A 24292-nucleotide genomic window follows, 5' to 3' on the forward strand; every position below is an offset into this window, starting at 1 on the left:
CTAGTTTAGGTAGTTTGAGAGGTAATTAAAATAGCTACGTGTGATTTTCTAACCTGAAGTGTGTTTTGCTCTGCTCGCCGCTGCAGGGGATCATGCAGAGCTGCGTGTCGACTCGTCAGCAGCAGCCGATCTCTCTCTCCTGTCAGATTAGACTTTACTCGCATTTATGTCCATATCGATCAGATCTAGCTAGTTCTAGCTAATGATATGACTACCTGCTTGTTAAAAGACACCTAAACAATAAGCGTCGCTATGCAACCGGATGAGGCCACAAAGTATAGCGCAGCATTATGCATTTGTTTACATGCCCACCGGAACCCCGAGGCATTACCAACAGATCAACGCACAATCAACCCATACAGGACATCTCTTTCTCCACATTAAGTGTTAGACATTAGAATTGACAATTTTTGTCTGTCACATACTCTTTTGTCTGTCACATACTATTCTTGTCTGTCACATAAGTGGCGCAACTGATGCGGTATTGCGCTAAGGGAAAATTATTTTGACCGGACATTTTGACCGGAGAGATTTAGATTTGCCGGACTTCAGCATATTTTACCGGTCATTGTCCGGTAATTACCGGCTAACGGGAACTCTGACACACACACACATCTCTAAAACCCAGGAATTGACTTAAGACGTCACAAGGATGTTCCTAAGGAGTGAATCATACACAATGACAAGGTTGAAATTGTCACATCATATAAATACTTGGGCACCATTTTCGACGACCACCGCAAATTCGATGTGAATACTGAGTGTGCTGTGAAGCGGGGTCAATGCACCTTCTTCACAAACTGAACTCTCTCTCTGTCAGGCCGGTCATTCTTTGTCGTTTTTACCAAAGCATTCATTGAGAGCCTTATTTGTTTTATTTGTTTATTGACGCTGCAATACTATTATTATGGAATGTTTAAATGACCAACATATTAGAAGATTGTAAAACTAACATCAGAAAACGACAGGACGTGCCTTGGACCCGCCCCCGTCAACGCTAAGACAATAGGAGAAGCCTACAGATTATAAAATGAGAAGCCAGCTGGAAGCCGCCCTCTTTCCCAGCTGTCCCTCAAGGATAACCAACCATTCTTGCAATTTCATTGTATCATCGTATCGTTGTTTTATTAAACGCTGTTAACTTGTAAATAAGCTTCCTGGAGTCCTTTCAGCTAATCCTGAGCTCAGAGCTAAAATACCCTACAATAGCCTTACACTGAGAGACAGGAACAGCCTGAACAACATTGTTAAAACCTGCTCTCATGTCATCGGAGTGAAACAGAGAGACTTAAACTCCTTTTGCAACCAACAGATTATGCGGAAAGCAATTCAGAGTGTTTTGAAGTGGAAACGGGGGCTTCCCTTTCGTTTAAATGTAGTTCACTCTTCCTCCCTCTTCAGGTATTCTCTGACAGAAGAGGGTCTGGCTTTAGGGGAGCGCCTCGAGTCTTTAGAGGGAACTAAAGGTCCAGAAGGAGACAGAGAGGAGGCCAGGAGTGAAGGAAACGAGCAGGAGGAGGGAGAGGAGGGTGGCCCGGGGTTTGTGGACCTCACTGTTAGTGATGATGACGAAGAGGAGAAGGAAGAGGAGAGAATGCAGTGAGTGTGCTTCAAAACTTCTGGGAAAAAAACGTATCATTATCTCAACATGTAACTATACTCTGAAATGCATTTAAGTCGCACCATTATTTCCACTTTGTCAAAGGTTTGTGTTTCTCATATCAATATATTTTGACCTATGTTTGGACTGATACATTTTGTGTTTAGAGACCATTTAAACATTCAAGATTCAAAATAACGTGGTCTTGGTTTTGACAATCTTAAGTCCCAGCCTCCTCCATCAACTTACGACATAAAAAGGAATAAATATAGTCCAAAAAGAAACAGAAACGTGCAAGTAAAATGCAAAAATAGGTCAAATATATACATGTAAAAAGTAAATACAGAAAAATACGGTGCATTCTACTTTTATATATGACAATATGTAGACTTTTCTTGGTGTGTTTTAGCTTGTAATGTTTCTGTAAAATACATGAACTCTCAACAATTGTAGATTTATTAGTAATATATATTTTAGATCGAAATATCTCCATTATGTCTTATGATTGCACTTGTATTGTTGAACTGTTTGTAAATACAATAAAAGGAATTGAACCGCCTTTTTCCAGACCTACAGAGAGGCCGACCTCCTCTGCCCAGCCGAGGGTTGTCGTTCCTGGGATGTTCTTTTTAGGAAAACCCCAAAATGTACCGTCAACGAGCAGAAACCCAAATTCATGGAGTCTCCTTCCCGGCTCCTACGAGATCATCCTCTGTGTGGACTTCATTGAGACAACCGGGTAAGACAGCTGTGTGTTTTAAACTGTGTGAATCAAACGTATAAATGTGTGTGTGTGTGTGTGTGTTTCCTGAACTGTTGGTGTGTTTTGTGAAGCGGAAGCAAAAACTGCAAGCAGGATCTGGTCAAAGAGCTGCAGAGGAACGGAGTGACGTTCGATGTGAGGAAGCTCAACGTGGGAGATTTCCTGTGGGTCGCTCGGGAAAAGGTCGCACCTATTCCAGGTAACACAACGTAAAAACAAATCCACTTTTTCCTGTCTTTTCTACATCAACATGTGTCCCCTCTTCTTCATGTCTTTTCTACATCAACATGTGTCCCCTCTTCTTCATGTCTCTTCTACATCAACATGTGTCCCCTCTTCTTCATGTCTCTTCTACATCAACATGTGTCCCCTCTTCTTCATGTCTCTTCTACATCAACATGTGTCCCCTCTTCATGTCTCTTCTACATCAACATGTGTCCCCTCTTCTCCATGTCTCTTCTACATCAACATGTGTCCCCTCTTCTTCATGTCTCTTCTACATCAACATGTGTCCCCTCTTCTCCATGTCTCTTCTACATCAACATGTGTCCCCTCTTCTTCATGTCTCTTCTACATCAACATGTGTCCCCTCTTCATGTCTCTTCTACATCAACATGTGTCCCCTCTTCATGTCTCTTCTACATCAACATGTGTCCCCTCTTCTCCATGTCTCTTCTACATCAACATGTGTCCCCTCTTCTCCATGTCTCTTCTACATCAACATGTGTCCCCTCTTCTTCATGTCTCTTCTACATCAACATGTGTCCCCTCTTCTTCATGTCTCTTCTACATCAACATGTGTCCCCTCTTCTTCATGTCTCTTCTACATCAACATGTGTCTCCTCTTCTTCATGTCTCTTCTACATCAACATGTGTCCCCTCTTCTTCATGTCTCTTCTACATCAACATGTGTCCCCTCTTCTTCATGTCTCTTCTACATCAACATGTGTCCCCTCTTCTTCATGTTTCTTCTACATCAACATGTGTCCCCTCTTCTTCATGTCTCTTCTACATCAACATGTGTCCCCTCTTCTTCATGTCTCTTCTACATCAACATGTGTCCCCTCTTCATGTCTCTTCTACATCAACATGTGTCCCCTCTTCTTCATGTCTCTTCTACATCAACATGTGTCCCCTCTTCTTCATGTCTCTTCTACATCAACATGTGTCCCCTCTTCTTCACATCTCTTCTACATCAACATGTGTCCCCTCTTCTCCATGTCTCTTCTACATCAACATGTGTCCCCTCTTCTCCATGTCTCTTCTACATCAACATGTGTCCCCTCTTCTTCACATCTCTTCTACATCAACATGTGTCCCCTCTTCCCCATGTCTCTTCTACATCAACATGTGTCCCCTCTTCTTCATGTTTCTTCTTCATCAACATGTGTCCCCTCTTCTTCATGTCTCTTCTACATCAACATGTGTCCCCTCTGTGGAAAGAGACTCTGAAAGTTTCAGGAACAAAGATTCTCTCTCTTTTTGTCCTGATCCATTTATATAAAAACCTGTCTGAAAATGAGCTGATCAGATTTTGGCCACTTAATGATGTCATAACCAGGGGTGCACATAACTGGTACGCAGGTACGCATGCGCGGCAACAATCTGAAATGCGTACCGTCACTTGTGTCACAAAGCGCATTTGCGTACCGACGTAAATGTGAAGCTTTTCCAGAAGGCGGTTAGTTCACCGGACGACAGAGTCGGTCTCCGTGTGCACAGACAGGGCTGCTGTTAACGTCGGTCTGTACAGCAGCCCTGCGCTAAAACAGCTGATCACAACGTTCACACGCGCCGCGGTCACGAAGCTCTGTACTCTACTGACGCCACCCCCCCGTTGACAATCGCGAAGCGGTGTACTCCACTGACGCCACATTGTTGTCACTATTTTCTAGTTCTACTATGCCAGCCATCAGAGGTATACATTTTGTAACATCTCTTTTAGGTTTCATTTCTTATTTTTGTGAATTTCTATATAAAATGCTGATTTCTACCTGAAATGCTTATGTATTTTTAATTACATTTTCGTAGAGCTTTGACTTTTTCAGCTGAATAAATATTATAACTCTAGATGGTTTTGTTCAGCATTGCCAGCTTCACTGTTGAGCTTTATGTTGTGCCCAGCATTCTCCTGTGCTCTGAAATCAAAATGTGGATAAGCATAAAACAACACTAAAATAAACACTACAATACAACTTGTTATTTGACACACACAAGGTTGTTCATTTGTGTGTATAAATATACAACACAGGCTATATACATATACAAGTATAATTAATACAACTGTTAATTTGATTAGAGCTTTGACACATATATCTTTATTTATGTATAAGTATGACGACTTCCTCGGGCGATATCATATGGTATAGCTAATTAATCTGGGTCAAAACGTGTTGTGCCCACATGCAAAGGTTGTAAACTCTGGTTTATCCCTGTGTGGTGTTATAGTAATAGCAAACAGCAACGTTCAACTCCTTACTGGTATATTGCAAGTGCAATAAGAAGCTAGGGACGTTAATCTACGTCGGTAATATTAACTTTATTTAATACAAGATTTACATCATACAGCCCATGCAGTATAATATTTTACAAATGATGAATTACAGCAAACATGTGCAATATATCCATTATTACAGCTCTGTGGGCTGGCAGTAAGGCGATATGGGTCCGTTCTTATTGTGCATCCATGGGTAAAGATAAACGCATGTAGTACTGAACACGTCACATCACATGAACGTGCCGGGCGGCGCGGTCCCGTGGGTTAGATGCGCGTTCATAATGCAGAGGGAAATAACTCTCAGAATAACGTTATTAGCACATTTTTACAACTTGAGGAACGAATGTTTTTAATAAGGGCTATACAAGTGTTCATACTGGGTAGTTTATTTAGTTTAAAAAAAATTATCCAACGATTTACAGACCACTCTTTCCCCATGTAAGTCAATGGGAAAAAGTGTTTCCGGGCCTGGCAACCAAACGGAAGTGTAGTACCGCCGTTTGGCCACCACGAATATTTTCATCTGAGTCCGGCGCACTTCCTGGGGGCTTGGTTACACTACACTGGCATAATACCCCACAATGCAATGTGGTAGTGATGACAACTGTCATGACTTTTTCTGTTCGGTACTGCTTTGGTGTTTTCTTTTGATACTATGTTGACAGTTTGAAATAAAGATTTAAATGTTTTAAATTCAAATAACATTATTGAATATAACGTTATTACACGGCCTAAAAAACATTAGAATTCCTCCATCAGAAAACACCATGGAATATATATATTTTTGAACAGCACAGAACTGTAGAAAAAAAAAAAAGAGAACAAGAAAACAGCACAAGAGAAGGAAGAGGTTAAAAGGGAGAGAACTGGAGGACAGAGAAATCAACAAAAGAAGACAGAAAAGAAGGAAACACTTAAAGGAACAGAAGACGAAAACAGACAGGAAGTAAACACTAAAAGGAACGGCAGAAGACAGACAGGAAGTAAACGCTAAAGGGAACAGCAGAAGAAGACAGACAGACAGACAGGAAATAAACACCAAAGGGAACAGCAGAAGACAGACAGACAAGGGTTGCGGTCATATTATCAGTTTAGCTTAGGAAGGTTCCTAACGGAGTGAAATTACCTCAGTGGCAGCCATGATAAGAGCTGTTAGAATTCTCTAGATGATAGGAAAGGAGCTTCAATACTTCCTTTATAACCTTTATAATTGGGATAATATGCAGCAAGCCAGTCATTATAGCCCGAGGAACCAATCACCATCGCTGCCTACTATCCCTTACTTAATGTACTCTAGTTACTCTGTAGTTTGATCTCTTCATGCATTTTCCACTTTAGACTGTTCTATTCTAATATGCATATGTTTGTTCATTCTAATGAGTTCTAATCCTATCATCCAAAGCAGACTCACTTCAGGTGGATCTCAGTGTACATGTTGAGGAAGTATCCCCCCAACAGATAGCCCGCTGCTGGGCCCACAATGGCTGCTGTGTAGAAGATCCCTAGAGAGAAAGAGAGAGAGAGTCAGAATACTGACTGTCTACTTCCTGTTTCCTACAGGTCAAAAGAGCCCCTTGTTCTTTGCTGTGCTCTGAGTTTGTTCTCAAAGTGAGTGTTTTATGAGAAAGAAGGAACTTGATGTGAGCATGTGATTAGGTGAGAGGATTTCCTCGATGGGTTACAATGTGCTCTGATTCTGTTTGAAATGCACAAAGTGATATTTTGGAAGAGTGGATGTTGAATGGTGAATATTACAAAACTCAAGAGCCTGAAACACTCAAAATGACAGTGCCAACACTAAAACTCTGTAAAAGGTAACACAACAATGAGCATCATAGACGATGACTGGGATGTGACATTTGCAGCAGATTTACTGACTCTATCTCTGTGTTTAGCAAAAAGGCACTTCACATCTACAATACAATCTTTATCTGTTTTCAATTCTCAGTAATAGAGCTAATAAAAGTGCTGCGATTGACTTCTGGATCGGTACTGTGCCGTTAGAGAGAAACAAGTGTTACTATAGAAGGAAAGTGTTGAACATATTCAGCTAATTTACAACATAAAATGCTTTGATTCAAATTGGACGCCATGAAAACAGGAGGAAAAAAGTGTGATGAAACCCGTTTCGATGTGTTGGAATTTCTATAATCATGCTCAAACTTAGATACCATTCATGCCACAACTATGGAAGCAAACAAGAGACAGAAGTATTTGAATTTGATCAGACACCGAATTTATAGCATTGAAAATAATTACTTTGAGAATCATGTATCTGAATTTTTTTGCTCTAAATTTACCTATGTGAAATAAAAATGTAACAATTCAAGTTAAAAAAATTTGAATAGTCAAATTCAGATCCCAAAAATTCAAGTGAAAAAAATTCGAATGCACGATTTCGGTGTATAAAATTCGACGTCAAAAATGTCCATGCAGCATCATCCGGGCTACTCAGACAGGATAAGCAATCGAGCCCGAATGCAATCAAACCGACTTCTGGCCTATCAGAGCCAAGCGGCGAACTCCGGGACAGTGCGGTGAAGCCCAATGCTGCAAACTGTAGGCGATGGATGCAGATGGGAGCAATTCCCGTAGACCCTACAGATGTAGCACTCCAGATAGGACTCCAGCTTACAGCTGCCTAAGACCAGCGTCTGGGAATGTTAAGCCCTCCCACTATTTTCCAAGAGGGCGTTGCCAGATTTTCAATTTCAGGATTTAACCAGGAGATGGCGCTTCATTCACAAATACAGAAAGACAACTTTTCATGGACTTTCAGTTGTGTTTTGAAGAGCATTTGAACACATCAATATTTTAGATCAAATAAAGTAGATCTAATCTTGTAATTCAATAATATATAGTCTTTATATATTAAATAATCATAATAATAATGTAAATGTGTACATTACACTTCTTTATTTGTTATGCTCATACTTTTACCTTTACAATCATTTTCTTTAATATGCAGTATATTTTTGTGTTTGCTTCCTCCTGCTCCCTTTCGGACACATACTGTATGATTTATTATTATTATTATTAATATGAAGATATTATTAAGATAAGATAAGATGTTACTTTATTGATTGAACATTTTAGTTTAGAATGTGCTATCCCACGGTAATTCAGAAGGCTCACAGGTCACATTCCGACCATTATTTAAAACAATAGGCGCTTTCACACAGTCTACAGCTTGATTTGCATACAGTAGAGGGAGCTGTGGCTGAATGGCCGGCGATTAGGTGTTGCGCATTTATCATGAGGTGATCAGAGCTGCCTGCCTGCCGTCAGATTTAATTTAAAAAACAGGTCTGATTTTAAGACTTTCTGCGCTCATAAAGAATGATAAGAATAAGAATAATGCGTATTGAACTGGTTTAATTAATTTGTGAGTTTATTTAAGGTAATTAGGTAGAAGCCCTTTTTTATCAGTAACAAATTTAGCAGTTGTACATAAAAGTCAACTAACTGAGTGTCACTTGCAATGACAGTGTTGTTATTTTATGAACCTTTTACATTAAAAATGGTTGTTGAATATATAAATATCATTATGAATATGGATAAATACTAGGCTATTTCTTATAAACGTTAGTCCTTAACATCTATCACTGTGTATATCACCATTCTTTAATTACATGTTTGATAAGTTTCTATGAAATAATAAATGAATACAATTAAAATGTAATTATCATATAATATATTATAATGTATTGTATTATTAAGTAATATCCAACCCGGTATCACGGCAAGACGTGAACATGTGACGATCTACCATGCTGGGAGACGTGAATATGTCACGGTTTCGTCCCTTCAAACGTGACAGTTACACGGTATTGTTAACATGGCCCAACCAGTGGAGAAATACCCGGAAGTGCCAAGCAAATCGTCTACCGCGCCTATTGGTCGGTTTTTATTGTCAAAATGAGATGTTTTTAATTTATTTTTTAATCTTCACACTTGATTTCGCCGATTTTCTTGTTGCCCTAGCTGGTCGACACCTCTTTTAGCAGAAACAAAGGCTACATTAATGTATTAAATCGATGTTAATCCATGTTTGTGGATCATAGACTGGTGTGGATGTGGAATTAACGGACGTGACGTTGTGCGATTGCGTTGCCAGGCAACGCAATTTACAAACTCTTCAACTACAACCCTAATTATATTTAAAAACATTTTAGAAGGCCTCACGAAATACTTTAATGTAAATTAAAATGTAAATGTGAAGGGGTGTGTGTAATGCTTTATATATACAGTCTATGGTGTAATGTGGTGATTGACATTATTCACCCACGGATCTATGGGTTGGGGGTATTGTTCCACACGGACATTTTAGTTAACCGGACTCCTGTTGATGTGAAATCCGAAAACATTTTTTAAAAATAAAATAATACTTTATTCCGAGTTTGCTTGCATAGGGGGGTGGGGGCTGGTGAACGGTATGGTCAATGTTTGTAAACACTGTGACATTTTGACTTTATTTGATAATTTCAGTTAAAAACTAACGTTCATATTTCTCTTTTTGAGAAGAGAAATATGAATATGTTAGTGGCTGACCCAGCCCCATGGTCTGTCACAGTAGTGCGGGAAAGAGAAGTGCACTGTTTTGCCTGGCTGGACCATGGATGTATAATAAGAACTGGATACAGCGTGGGAGGCGGGGCCTCATTCATTCCTATGAGAGTTGCTCATTCGCGCATGATGATAAAATGGCCCAACTTTTGAGAGAGCGAAACGTCACAGATTACCCGGCATGCCTGAGAAGTACCCGTATGTGCGCTCATAGCGCATGCGCAACTTTAACCATGCCCCCCAAAATGCTCGTTCACATCAAGCACGTCAATTTGCGTACACGTAACAGCACCGCACGTTCATGACAGCATGGTAATGTTTGTTATGATAGATTTGATATTAACGAGGCGGCAGTTAGCAGCTAGCGGTTAGCTAGTAATTATGCTAATTTACACATCAATCGTTATGTACTTTTATATTACGCTGTAACAGGATCTAGTGATATCCAAGCAACAGAGCTTCATTTAGCATGAAAGAATTATTGCACTGTATATATATATATATATATATATATATATATACACACAGTGCAATAAGCTTCTTAGTGCAATAAGAAGCTACAGGGACGTTAATCTACGTCGGTAATATTAACTTTATTTAATACAACATTTACGGTACAAGATTTAATCATACAGCCCATGTAGTATAATATGTTATAAATGATGAATTACAGCAAACATGTGCAATATATCCATTATTACAGCTCCGTGGGCTGGCAGTAAGGCGATATGGGTCCGTTCTTATTGTGCATCCATGGGTAAAGATAAACGCATGTAGTGCTGAACACGTAACATGAACGTGCCGGGCGGCGCGGTCCCGTGGGTTAGATGCGCGTTCATAATGCAGAGGGAAATAACTCTCAGAATAACGTTATTAGCACATTTTACAACTTGAGGAACGAATGTTTTTAATAAGGGCTATACAAGTGTTCATACTGGGTAGTTTATTTAGTTTAAAAAAAATTATCCAACGATTTACAGACCACTCTTTCCCCATGTAAGTCAATGGGAAAAAGTGTTTCCGGGCCTGGCAACCAAAAGGAAGTGTAGTACCGCCGTTTGGCCAGCACGAATATTTTCATCAGAGTCCGGCGCACTTCCTGGGGGCTTGGGCTGGACCTGTAATTTACAGGAAAGGAGTGCGCGCTACTAAAGAGACGCGCTACCATGGAAACCAAACAATGGTGTAGCTCAGTGACGTGCGGTGAGGTTCATGGCTGGTGAGGCAGAGGCACTGACTCTTTCAGAGTCAGATTTACAAATATTATATTTTGACCTTAATCGAAATATTCTGTTATTTTCAAAAGCTTTTTTAGTCTGATGCTTCGATTCATTTTAAACAGACCGTTCAACAAAAGGATACCCAAAATCTAAATATTGGATTGTTCTTTCTTAGTAAGATCCCATTTTCATTACAATTGTGGTCTTACCTTGACTTGAAGATGAAGTCCATGCTATCTGGACAACAATCTCTATTACTTTTTTGTAAAAGTCCTCCTTATCTTCCTGTAGGTTCAAAAGTCTAGTTTGTTGTTTGCGTCTACCGTCTCTGCGTAGAATTACAGTAGCAACAAGAACCTGTGGGCTCACGTGCGCCCCCTTCAGTGCGGCAGAGGTTATGGCTGCCTCCCCTGGTGCTTTTTTCATTGCCGTTGTATGATGAGACCAGGCTAAATATCATATCTATGTGAAATAAGTTATTTAGAGACTATGGATGGCGAGGATAAATGTAATAAAGGGATCTACAAACATTACATTGGTGACCTACAGTGAGATGGTAACAGGCATGCGCTTAGTGCCCGCTTTCCAGCCAGTTTCTGTGGGGTGACGCATTCTGAGGTGAGGCAGAGCTCATCTGTGCCTCACCTCACCCCACAGTAACTGGCTTGAGCGCGCTCACAAAATAAGTGCCCGCGCTAAATTAGTGCCCGTGCTCCAGCCAGTTACTGTGGGCTTATGAGAGGCAGAGCTCGTCCCTGCCTCACTTCTCATCGCTCCCCGTAGTTGTAGCGGAGCTCGGCAAATTTGCTGATTTTGACTATAAAAAGCGATTGGAATCATACATAAATCACACTTACAACACAGATCAGTGGAGACATTTTATTATTATTACTATTTAGTTTTTCTTTAGTTGTTTTTTATGGAGCTAATTTCCTGCCATAACTCCACAAACAAACTAAACAGGTTTTACAAATGCCTTATGATTCACTAACAAACACAATGTGGTTTGCAAATACAAAACACCATCTACAAACTAATGAATTTAGTTTTGCAAAGAAAAAACGTATCTATCAAACAAACACATAACATTATTCTAATAAATCATGTTTCAGAGACAAATTCAGCTAAGGTTTTACAAGTACACAACTTTTTTTTACAAGTGCACAAATTTGTTTTACAACTACAACACTTTGTTTTACAACTACAAAACTTTTTTTTACAAGTACACAAATTTGTTTTACAACTACAACACTTTGTTTTACAACTACAAAACTTTTTTTTACAAGTACAAAACTTTTTCTTCTCACGGCGGAATATTACTGCCAAAAGTCACGTGAGTGAGTCACGTGACTTTTGGCAGTAATATTCCGCCGTGGCTGGCTCATACCAAGCCCCCAGGAAGTGCGCCGGACTCTGATGAAAATATTCGTGCTGGCCAAACGGCGGTACTACACTTCCTTTTGGTTGCCAGGCCCGGAAACACTTTTTCCCATTGACTTACATGGGGAAAGAGTGGTCTGTAAATCGTTGGATAATTTTTTTTGAACTAAATAAACTACCCAGTATGAACACTTGTATAGCCCTTATTAAAAACATTCGTTCCTCAAGTTGTAAAAATGTGCTAATAACGTTATTCTGAGAGTTATTTCCCTCTGCATTATGAACGCGCATCTAACCCACGGGACCGCGCCGCCCGGCACGTTCATGTTACGTGTTCAGCACTAGTACATGCGTTTATCTTTACCCATGGATGTACAATAAGAACGGACCCATATCGCCTTACTGCCAGCCCACGGAGCTGTAATAATGGATATATTGCACATGTTTGCTGTAATTCATAATTTGTAAAATATTATACTACATGGGCTGTATGATTAAATCTTGTACCGTAAATGTTGTATTAAATAAAGTTAATATTACCGACGTAGATTAACGTCACTGTAGCTTCTTATTGCACTAAGAAGCTTATTGCACTGTATATATATACATATATATATATATATATATATATATATATATATATATATATATATATACAGTGCAATAATTCTTTCATGCTAAATGAAGCTCTGTTGCTTGGATATCACTAGATCCTGTGACAGCGTAATATAAAAGTACATAACGATTGATGTGTAAATTAGCATAATTACTAGCTAACCGCTAGCTGCTAACTGCCGCCTCGTTAATATCAAATCTATCATAATAACAAACCATTACCATGCTGTCATGAACGTGCGGTGCTGTTACGTGTACGCAAATTGACGTGCTTGATGTGAACGAGCATTTTGGGGGGCATGGTTAAAGTTGCGCATGCGCTATGAGCGCACATACGGGTACTTCTCAGGCATGCCGGGTAATCTGTGACGTTTCGCTCTCTCAAAAGTTGGGCCATTTTATCATCATGCGCGAATGAGCAACTCTCATAGGAATGAATGAGGCCCCGCCTCCCACGCTGTATCCAGTTCTTATTATACATCCATGGCTCATACACAGTCACACATGCTCACTCACACATGCTACACGGCAGCAGGGGGCGCTACTGAGTCCATTGGGAAGACGGGAGGTTGAGCAGAGCATGGAACAGCTCTTGCCAGTCTGATGACAGGTGTTATAGTGATAATATTATAAACAAGGTGAATTTAGCGATCACAACGAAAACAGCCAAGACACATATTGAGCCCAGAAAATAAATGTTATTAGGGGCTGTAAATATAATAAGCCTTTGTCTAAAATGGACAACATTGTAACTAAAGAGATTTAAACTATATATACAGCCAGGGGACGTTCGGGACGAATCCCGATGGGCCGGTACTGAAGTGGGCCGGTCGGATAAGTCACTGCTCACCCCCCCTTCCCCCCCCGTCGACAATTTCCTCGCGGTATTTACTTGCGGCACCACCGAGGTGGGCCGCTTACTTGCGGTACCGAGGTGGGCCGGCGGTACCGAAGTGGGCCGGTCGAGAGTCCCGGGCTGATTTGTTGTCCCAGTCCGCCCCTGTATACAGCGATTCTGCACTCGGTCAATCAGCTGCTTTTCATTTTTATTCCTGCTATATTCAATGAGTGATACAAATATTTTTTACCACAAGTTCTTAATAAAACTGACACTGTTGGACTTGGTACTAGTTGACTGCAACCAGAAATACTAGTACTTTACTGTGTACTTTGTGAGTAATCCTCTGTCAGAGTCCCCTCCATAGTACATAATGCATGTTTTTTGCTATCTTTGATGAATGATAAAAATAAAATGTTACCATTAGTTCTTAATGAAATTGATACGGTTTGACTTTGTATTAGTAAGCCTACTACTAACAATACATTGAAGTACTTTTACTGTGTATTTTTTGAGAAATACTCTGTCAAAGTCCCCTCCTGTGAACAAAATCAAGCCACTTCTGCTAAGTTTGATGAGGGAATTCTTTTTTGTTGCCATTAGTTCTTCGTGAGATTGATCCTGTTGGACTCAGTACTACTGATACTACCCCCACAAGTACTATGAAGTACTTATTGTGTACTTTTCCAGTAATCCTCTGTCAATGTCCCCTCCTGAGTACAAGAATGCATGTTTTTCTTTTAATAAGCGTTAAAAAACATTTCTTCCTGAGACTGATATTGTTGGACAGAGTATTTTAAGAGGATGGTAGACATGATATCAGCAATACTTCCAGTCAGTACTCCGGCAGCAGCATTTTCACACCTTGGAAAGTCTTTAGAGTCTGGCCTGGAATGGATAGCTGGTCACAAATATCCTTCAGCAAAGTAACACACTCTGTCACATGGTTGCCCTCTTATGATGCTGCTGTCTTTTAATATATAATTATTCCTCTGCCGCTAGTTCGTTCCTCGCAGATCCTTCAGTCTCATCAGCCTCATCCTTCCATCAGTCCCAGTTAACGCCTCCAGCCCACTTCCAGTATCTGACTCCATATGATATTGTCCTGATGCTGTAAGGGTGATGCCCCATGATCACAAAATGACCCCTCTAGAGTGCCAAGGACCTCATATTATGTCTGTCATTAATGTTACATCACCCATTAAATCACCCAAAAAATATTTTTTTCCCTCATCAAACTTAGAAGAAGTGGCTTGATTTTGTTCTCAGGAGGGGACTTTGACAGAGTACACAGTAAAAGTACTTCAATGTATTGTTAGTAGTAGGCTTACTAATACAAAGTCAAACCGTAACAATTTCATTAAGAACTAATGGTAACATTTTATTTTTGGGTCATTCCAGAATAGGAGGACATTTCATGTCCCCCATATAAAAAATCTAATAATCCATGCCCAAAAAGCTAAGACATGCACTTGTTGTGTTAAATATACTTGTCTTGAGACAAGATGCATATAAAGTTGTAGAAAAAGTGGTTTCAAAATATTATTTAAAATATCAAATAGCTCTCGAACACCCCCTAAAATTGCCCTTTTCTCTTGTCCCAGCTTCTTGGTGACCAACTTGCATGTCAACTATAACATTTAAAATAGGGTTTTTATTTACTTTTTTGGTATTATTCTATTGATATATGTGTCTTGTAATGGTAAAATCAATTTGTTAAATCATAAACACATTTTAAATAACAGTAATTTTGCACAGAAGGTGTGTCCCTCAACATGCGCGCAACCCTGTTACCGAAACCTTTTTAGCTTGGCAGAGGAAGTGAAAAAACTGTTTGTCGCATGACACAGTGGAAAGGACATCAGCAAGCCATGTGCTACTACCATGGGTAGACCAAAACTAAGTCCTCTCTTTTATTTGTAATATATTTCCAATCTTGTCACTCTTGAAGGAGTGTGGCACTCATACAAACGCAACCCTGTTACTCAAATTATGAAACAAAAACAAATTAATTTCAAATGTATCTTTCTTTTGTTAAATATATATAAATATAAATATAATATAAAGTGTGTCCATTCCTTGACAATAGCATTACATTGTGCAGCTACAGATGAAGCGTCTTATTTTGGACAGTTTAAAGTGCGAGGGTCGTGATCGGTTCGTGCACGTTCCGTGATGGCCAGCCGGCCCCCAGTCAGACTTGATACCGCCCCCATGATAAATACATTTAATTATTGTGAAGCCAGCTGCAATGGATCATTGATCCACCAGGGGGTGCAGTGGGGTTCCACACTGGAGTCATGTGAAATCAACTTCTAAATAATAGATGTTGTTTAGTCGGAAAAAACGAACGAGCCGGCTCTCCCGATTTTTAATCCTAATTTAATCATCATCATTGATGTTTATGTTCGCCGAATTGACATGAAATCACTGACAAATATGAATATTCTGTATTCAACTTCATTGAAACGATCAGGATGGGTGTTATTTTTCCCCACAATGACCAAGTCGCTGCAAATGATCCCATGTATTACATGTACATGGCCACATTCTCAACAAAGTTACGTAACGAAACATTCTGTATTCCTTGCTTACTTTTTATTTAATGCTTTATAACAGCTGGAATAGTTCGTTTAGAACAGGCACCTTACTCGCAATCTGCTCCTCCGCAACGCCTACCACCTACTTCCGGCTGAAATTATGAATGTACAGTAAGGCATAGTAATCATAGATAACACGGCAGGGTCCGTTACAGTTTGTTTTCATCTGATTTCAAATATTTCAAATGTCTGAAGTTAATAAATACATTCTCAGTGTTCAAGTCAATAATAGTCATATAAGAAAAGTACTGATCTAATAACAGAGATTTTATAAGGACTTTTCAATGTTCGACATCGCTCATGTGAAATACAGTAAACTGGATGTTGTGGTGCCGAGAGGCGGGGTATCAAAAGTACAAGCTAAACTTTTATTTAGCATCTGAACACACTTGTAAACAACGTGATGCCCGGGAAGCGAAGACCCGGCGGAAACAGCTGGTCTGGTTCACTAAAATGTCCGTGTACAGTATATCTGGTACTAATGTATAGCGGATCTTTGTTAAGATCCATATGTCACGGATAGATATTATATATAGAGATGGGATGGCAGAAGGTGCTATATATATATATATAATTCCAAAGCTGGTAAAGACCTTTCAAATTTAGCAATAATAGTCATATAAGAAAAGTACTGATTTGTTCTTGAATCAACTTTTTTATGGAAAATGTTTTATGTAATTTTATTTCATTTTAAATCAAATGAAAGACATTCACAGTTAATGTAATTAGATATACATTATTAATGCCATACGTTTTTAAATGTAATTAGATATACATTATTAATGCCATACATTTTTGCATAAATATTTATTCAGTATGATCAGTGGCGGCGCCAGGGTATGGCTGGGGTAGGCTACAGCCATACCAAGAAATGGCTTAGCCCCACCTTAGCCCCACCATGAAAAATGATGTTAAAGTAAGCTAAATAAAGTCCGTCATCTCGCGCGGAGTAAATTGCACAGACAGCAGCTAGTAAGATTGATTTCAGTAGCCACTTGTCTGGAAATACCGAAGACTAGAAACGGTTTTGAAAACTTTTGTCACGTAGTGATCTTCTTCCCAATAAAACATCTTTGATAATGTCTTCTGGCCAATCAGAATCACGATAACGGCGTGCAGGAAGTCCCGACGGAGAATACTTTAGCGGTAGTACATCTCTATATACATAGATACAACATTACGTGAAATAAGACCCCACGGTTTGATGATTGATAGGTGTGTGGGCTGTCTTTCATTTTGACACACAGAACAATGGGGGCTATCCACCCTTATCCACAATGTAATTCACACAGCCTCTTCCCTCTTCTCTCTGTGAGGAGCAGCAGGTTCAGCTTTCAGAACAAAGTAACAAAAAACAAAAATGGCATTCATTTTTTTAAATATGTAGTAATAGATTTATTTATTTTTCTTCTCAAGAGAGTACCAGAATGTGTATTTTATGTTAGTATTTCAAAAAATCCCCCCAGAATCCCCCCAGACCCCCCTGCAGGGGTTGGGTTTTCAGCATGTCAACTCTTTCACCTGTGGGGAAATTGCAGGAATGGCTCCAGGTCGCCCTTTTTATTTACTACAAGACAAATGTGCCTTTTTATTTCATACAGTTCAATTTGGATTGAGACAGGGAAATAATCTAAACCTCACGCGTGGCGTTTCACTGTCAAGGGGGGCGATATAGCGTGTATGTAATTACATTGCAAATACTGACTTGAGCCCCACCACTGTATGGGTTAGCCCTACCATAGATTACCCAACACAAATACTCTGGAGCCGCCACTGAGTATGATAGCTGTCTAACAGAAGTTAAATCCATTTCTCACTTATTCTGACAATGTACTTAACCCCAAATAAAAGAACCCAATAAAAATAGTTGTTAAATAATAGTGAAGTCACGTTGTAATAACAATAACTCATCTCTCTCGGTTTTTTTTGTTTTCTTTGTGTGCTTTGCCAAAAGCCACTGTGTCAAGTGTCCTAGCTGTGTGTTCACACTCCTAATGGCCCATCACAGCTCTCTCCCCCCCTAATCTTTCTTTTCCAACAGTTAAGTTAACTGTAGGTTACTCTGAGTGACAAGCTTACAGTTAGTGAAGTAACACTTTTTTTTTGTGAGTCACGACCTCGCTGTTTCATTCTAACATAACGCTCCAAATATGACTGTTTCCACTCGGACTTCAATACAGCAACACCATTGTTTGGTTTCCATGGTAGCGTGTCTCTTTAGTAGCGTGCACTCCTTTCCTGTAAATTACAGGTCCAGCCAGGCAAAACAGTAATATGAAATATGAACGTTAGTTTTTAACTGAAATTATCAAATAAAGTCAAAATGTCACAGTGTTTACAAACATTGACCATACCGTTCACCAGCCCCCACCCCACTATGTTGAGTATAGCCTACTCTTTGTTTAAAACGAATTGGCCATCGGAATGTGTGTGTCCCAACCCCCCCCCCTGTGATATCTCTTCTCCAGCAGTCTGTAGTTTGTGTTCGCAGATCATCACCCTTAGCTAATTATCTGTTTTAAATACCTTTTTAGACCGTAAACTTTAGAATGAAATGTAATACCGGTTAGTTTTTTGTGTTCATACTGACAGAAGAAGAAATAAATTAAGTATGAATGAGAATAAGACTTATGTAATGTATTGACATTTGATCAGTAGCCTATAAATGTATTACTAACTTTATCCACTGTGGTACCGAAGCTTGGATCACCGCCAAAGACATGGCCGAGGGCAGCTGGCAGCTTTCAATATTTTTCATGTGCGATTCTAACGCTTTCAGAAAGTGAAACATACAGCATCATTTGAGAAAATAAATCAAAATAAGCGTTATAAATGAACCCTGACTACTTGTGTTTAGGACTCACTGTATTTTGCTACTCTCTAGGTCTGTGGGCCAAATCCAGATATGGGGGGGGGGTTCTGTTAGAAGGTGCGACGGGGGAGGGGGGAGAGAGTTAGACGCTCGTGAATTGTCAACGGGGGGGGGCCTCTCTGCACAGAGGAGCCGCGGAGAAGTGAATCACAGTGATCTCATAAACATATGACCAATGTGCGAGGGTGATGACATCAGAGCATCGTCCTATGGGCTTAGCCCCGGACAGGTACAACAGGTATTCACTCAGAGGGGGGTAGTTACCCATTTACATGTCAAAAAGCAACAAACAGTGGGCGGGTGGGGGAAGTATACTGAGAAGTATATAATGAGAACTGCTACCAATGGTGGCCTATTTAGTTTATTAAGAAATACATATTTGTAGCTTTTTTTTTTATCTGCAGTAGGAAATGCAGAGAGTAGCGACAGGGCTGGTCCAACCTGATCTGTAAAGTGATCTAACTAAGTGCTATTCATTTTCAAGAGATATCCAAAATCCCTTCTGTAAAAGCCTTAGATACTAATATGACTACAAAATGAAACAATAATTTTGATCCTGGCTTTATCCAAAGTTCAGATTTCGGTTCCTGAAATGTGTTAAAATATGCGCATATTTCATGAGATAATGGTTCATTTGGATATTTAAACATGCTATTTCAGAAAACTTGTAATACAAAAAACAATTGCCTTATTGTAAGTAATTAACTGGAGAAATATTTAGCTGATATCTTTAAGTTAAAAATACCCTATTCACCTGGGGTGTCTCGCCTTAATTAGATGTTTGATAAGTGCAGATCACATAGTAAAAACACGTACACAGATACATTATTTTGTATTTTTATTAAATTCGACAATGTCAATTTCACTTTCCACTATGTCCACCGTTGTTTTTCACAACCAATGGCAGAACTTTATTGAGGCCTGTAATTAGTCAACTACAGGTCTCTTGAGTCAGTCTTTTTCTTCCAAAAAGCTTGTGACAAGATGTTATTGCTCTTGGGGCATTAAAAACAAGATTTTAACTTTAGTTTTTATATAATATCTGCATTTTCTATTGTGAAAAACTAAGTCTTAGTTATTTAATATATAGCGCCATCTCCTGGTTAAACCCTGAAATTGGAGAATAGTGGGAGGGCCTAACATTCCTGAATACTGGTCTTTGGCAGGCAACTGGCTGGCAGTCGGCAGGAAGCTGTATGCTGGGGTCCAAAATAAGAGGCTCCATCTGTAGCGTTAATTCCTGAGGTAAAAGCTAAAATTAGCATTGATTTTCAACCCTGTTACTTGCAACCCTGTTACTATAATTAGAGTAACAGGGTTAATTCTTCATTGGAAAATATACATTTGATGCCTTAGCTGGGCAAATCACTTTTTTTTATGGTTTATTATCTGTTTTTCCTAAATACATAACAAAAAATAATCAAATGAAAGGTTCATTTTTCAAAAATGTTGGTGTCTAAATTGTCCTCCAATTCTGGAATGACCCTTTTATCATTCATCAAAGATAGCAAAAAACATGCATTATGTACTATGGAGGGGACTCTGACAGAGGATTACTCACAAAGTACACAGTAAAGTACTTCCTTTTATTTCTGGTAGCAGTCAACTAGTACCGAGTCCAACAGTATCAGTTTTATTCAGAACGTATGGTAAAAAATATTTGTATCACTCATTGAATATAGCAGGAAAGAAAATGAAGAGCAGCTGATTGACCGAGTGCAGAATCGCTGTATAGTTTAAATCTCCTTAGTTACAATGTTGTCTATTTTAGACAAAGGCTTATTATATTTACAGCCCTAAGAACATTCATTTTCTGGGCTCAATATGTGTCTTGGCTGTTTTCGTTGTGATCGCTAAATTCAGATGCTGGATCGCTAGAAACACCGCTGTCATGATCAGGCTGGCAAGAGCTGTTCCATGCTCTGCTCAACCTCCCGCATTCCCAATGGACTCAGTAGTGCCCCCTGCTGCCGTGGAGCATGTGTGAGTGAGCATGTGTGAGTGTGTATGAGCACAACCACGGCGGAATATTACTGCCAAAAGTCACGTGACTCAGTCACGTGACTTTTGGCAGTAATATTCCAGTCACGTGACTTTTGGCAGTAATATTCCGCCGTGAGAAGAAAAAGTTTTGTACTTGTAAAAAAAAGTTTTGTAGTTGTAAAACAAAGTGTTGTAGTTGTAAAACAAATGTGTGCACTTGTAAAAAAAAGTTTTGTAGTTGTAAAACAAAGTGTTGTAGTTGTAAAACAAATTTGTGCACTTGTAAAAAAAAGTTGTGTACTTGTAAAACCTAAGCTGAATTTGTCTCTGAAACATGATTTATTAGAAAAATGTTATGTGTTTGTTTGATAGATACGTTTTTTCTTTGCAAAACTAAATTCATTAGTTTGTAGATGGTGTTTTGTATTTGCAAACCACATTGTGTTTGTTAGTGAATCATAAGGCATTTGTAAAACCTGTTTAGTTTGTTTGTGGAGTTATGGCAGGAAATTAGCTCCATAGTTTTTCCGTTACATTGGAGTATGACAGGTGAGGCTCTGCCTCCCCTGCCTCCCCTGACTGCACGTCGCTGGTGTAGCTGTATTGAAGTCCGAGTGCAAACAGTAACATTTGGAGCGTTATGTTAGAATGAAACAGCCAGGTCGTGACTCACAAAAAAAAAGTGTTACTTCACTAACTGTAAGCTTGTCACTCAGAGTAACCTACAGTTAACTTAACTGCTGGAAAAGAAAGATCAGGGGGGGGAGAAAAGCTGTGGCTGATGGGTCATTAGGTGTGTAAACACACAGCTGAGAGCTGCCGTTTCATTCAGACTGTTTAAAAAACGGTAACAACGGACTATCTTTCTTAGCGGATGCATGTCAATTTAAAAGGGACCTATCATGCAAAATGCACTTTTGTACGTCTTTTATACATGAATATGTGTCCCCGGTGTTCCAGGGAACTCACCAAGTGTCAGAAAACACAACCCTCTCTATTTTCCTCCATACCCAAATCTCAAAAAAAGGGGCTGCAACGGATCTGATAAAAACTGATCCAGATTTGAACACTGTCCTGACGTCAGGACAGTGGCGCTACGGCTATTGGGCCAACTCCACCAATCAGGAGGAGACAGCCACGGCCATTGCCGTTCGAAAGCTCTGGAGACGCTGTAGTACATATGCCAGGCCAGTAGATGGTGCTGTTCTCACAGAATCAGCCCTTGCAAAAACAGAGCTTGAAATTGTCAAATTGAGCAAAATGAGGCATGGCTAAAATGCATGATCTGTTTGGTATTTTGAAAAAAAAAAAGTATAAATATGCCTTATATAGGTATGGTCCTACACTATATTATTCAAATATAGCATGATAGGTCCACTTTAAATCAATACATACAACTATTTTTTAAATCAATAAAAACATTTTCTAAATCCATGAAAGCATTTCAATTAATATTGGGAGTCATGTCGTTACTTTGTTGAGAATGTGGCCATGTAATAAGCGGGATAATGTGCAGCGACTTGGTCATTATGGGGAAAATAACACCCAGGGATCAAGATCCCTCCGCAAGGCTCCATTAAAATATAAATATTTTTTGTGAATTACTGAGTTTAGGCACGTTAATAACGTTTTAATGAAGTTGACTAAAGTATATTCATATTTGTCAGTGCCTTCATGTCAATTCGGCGAACATAAACATAAATGATCGTGGTGAAGATGATGATTAAATTAGGATTAAAAATCGAGAGCTGGGCTGCATTTCCTCCCGTTCGTTCGTAGTTGTGGACTAAACAACATTATTTTGTTAAATAAAAACATGGTGATGTTTTGTAAATGATTACATGTCTCTTATTTAGCACAGACTATGATCCTATCCGTGACATATGTGACCCGCTCTATCGAAATCAGTCGGAAGTCGCAACGGCTCATTTCAAAATAAACGTGGATTTGCGTAAAAAACTATTTTTTCGGGGTTCGGGTGTTTTGTTTGATTTTAAATAATCAAAGTTTTGGCTTTCAGAATATGAAACTTTTATTTCCAAAATCACACGATAAATACATTTGTGAAGCTTGTAAAGGGAAGATGACAGGCACCTCTCACTCGCAATCTGCTCTTCCGCAGCGCCGACCCCCTCCCTCCGGCTGAAATTATGAATGTAAGCGTATAGTAATCATAGATAACACGGCAGGGTCCGTTACAGTTTGTTTTCATCTGATTTCAATTAAACAAAGTCTTGGCTTTCAGAATATTAAACTTGTTTCGGCAAATTTAGATGATAAATACAACTTTGAAGCTTGTAACGGCATAATTACAAGCGGAGAACGGAGTAATTTAACGTCACAGCAGTTATAACAACAGCCGCTGTTTCTCGTGAGTGTTTTCCCCGGGAAACAAACACAATATACACAAATGCAAAAATACACAAACACACACACACACATACACACTCGCGAGCTTCCCCCAGACCAGTAATCCAAACGGAAATATTTTCCCTCCGGACTATTTTGATCATTTGCTCTGCTAATAATCAGTCAGATCGATGGATTCCAGAGAAGAGGAAACTTTGAAGGCCTTTTTCTCAAAATGATGACTCGGTGACAGTCATTATATAATGTGACATATTTTGCTTAATATTTGGAGTACAAAAACAATCCTGATATCATTAGAAAGCTAGGAATCTCCTCTTTCCAACAGTGTATACAACTCAAAATGTGTCTCCGGGTCAATGCGTCTGATTTCGATAGAGCAGGTCACATATGGATCTTAACAAAGATCCGCTATACAGTAGTCCCAGACATAAATCTACCGTACTGCAGAGTTTATTTCACATGAGCTCCAGTGTGGAACCCCACTGCACCCCCTGGTGGATCAATGATCCATTGCAGCTGGCTTCATTATAATTACATTTATTAATCAAGGGGGCGGTCTCAAGTCACGCTGGAGGTTGTCCTTTGAGCGAGGGCAGAGCCCGTGCCGACCACGGCCCTCGCATTTTAACCTGTTAAGCTCTGAGCCTGTTTTTCAGGTCTCAGGCTCGAAAATGCCATTCTCAGAACAAATGACCATATCTTCCCTTCTAAAAGGGTTAAATTAATAATCTATTTTTTCTCAAAGTAATGATAAACCTGTGAGTTGGATGTAGAAAAGTCAGAATCAATATAGATGTTTTTTATTTTAAAGAAAATTCAGATTTTACATAGTAAAAAACTGTAAATTATAGTGTCCGTCCAAATATTATTTTTTACTTATAGTGAAAACTACCCTTGGATGATGGGTTAGTAGACTAAAAGATTTAGGAATCCAAAGTACAACATATAATAAGTACCCTGTATCAAGATTGATGCAAAACAAGTGACA

At 39.3% G+C, this 24292-nt stretch overlaps 1 protein-coding gene across 1 annotated transcript in view; it reads right to left on the reverse strand.

Moving 5' to 3' along the window:
* slco4a1 (solute carrier organic anion transporter family, member 4A1) overlaps nucleotides 1–24292 on the reverse strand; it is a 60360-nt gene that overhangs the window by 26757 nt on the left and 9311 nt on the right. The window contains exon 3 of the mRNA XM_034142479.1: nucleotides 6272–6362. Coding sequence (XP_033998370.1) covers nucleotides 6272–6362 — 91 coding nt within the window. The remainder of the gene's footprint in view (nucleotides 1–6271; nucleotides 6363–24292) is intronic.

The sequence above is a fragment of the Trematomus bernacchii genome, unplaced genomic scaffold (assembly GCF_902827165.1).
Source record: "Trematomus bernacchii unplaced genomic scaffold, fTreBer1.1, whole genome shotgun sequence".
In the NCBI taxonomy this organism is placed as follows: Eukaryota; Metazoa; Chordata; class Actinopteri; order Perciformes; family Nototheniidae; genus Trematomus; species Trematomus bernacchii.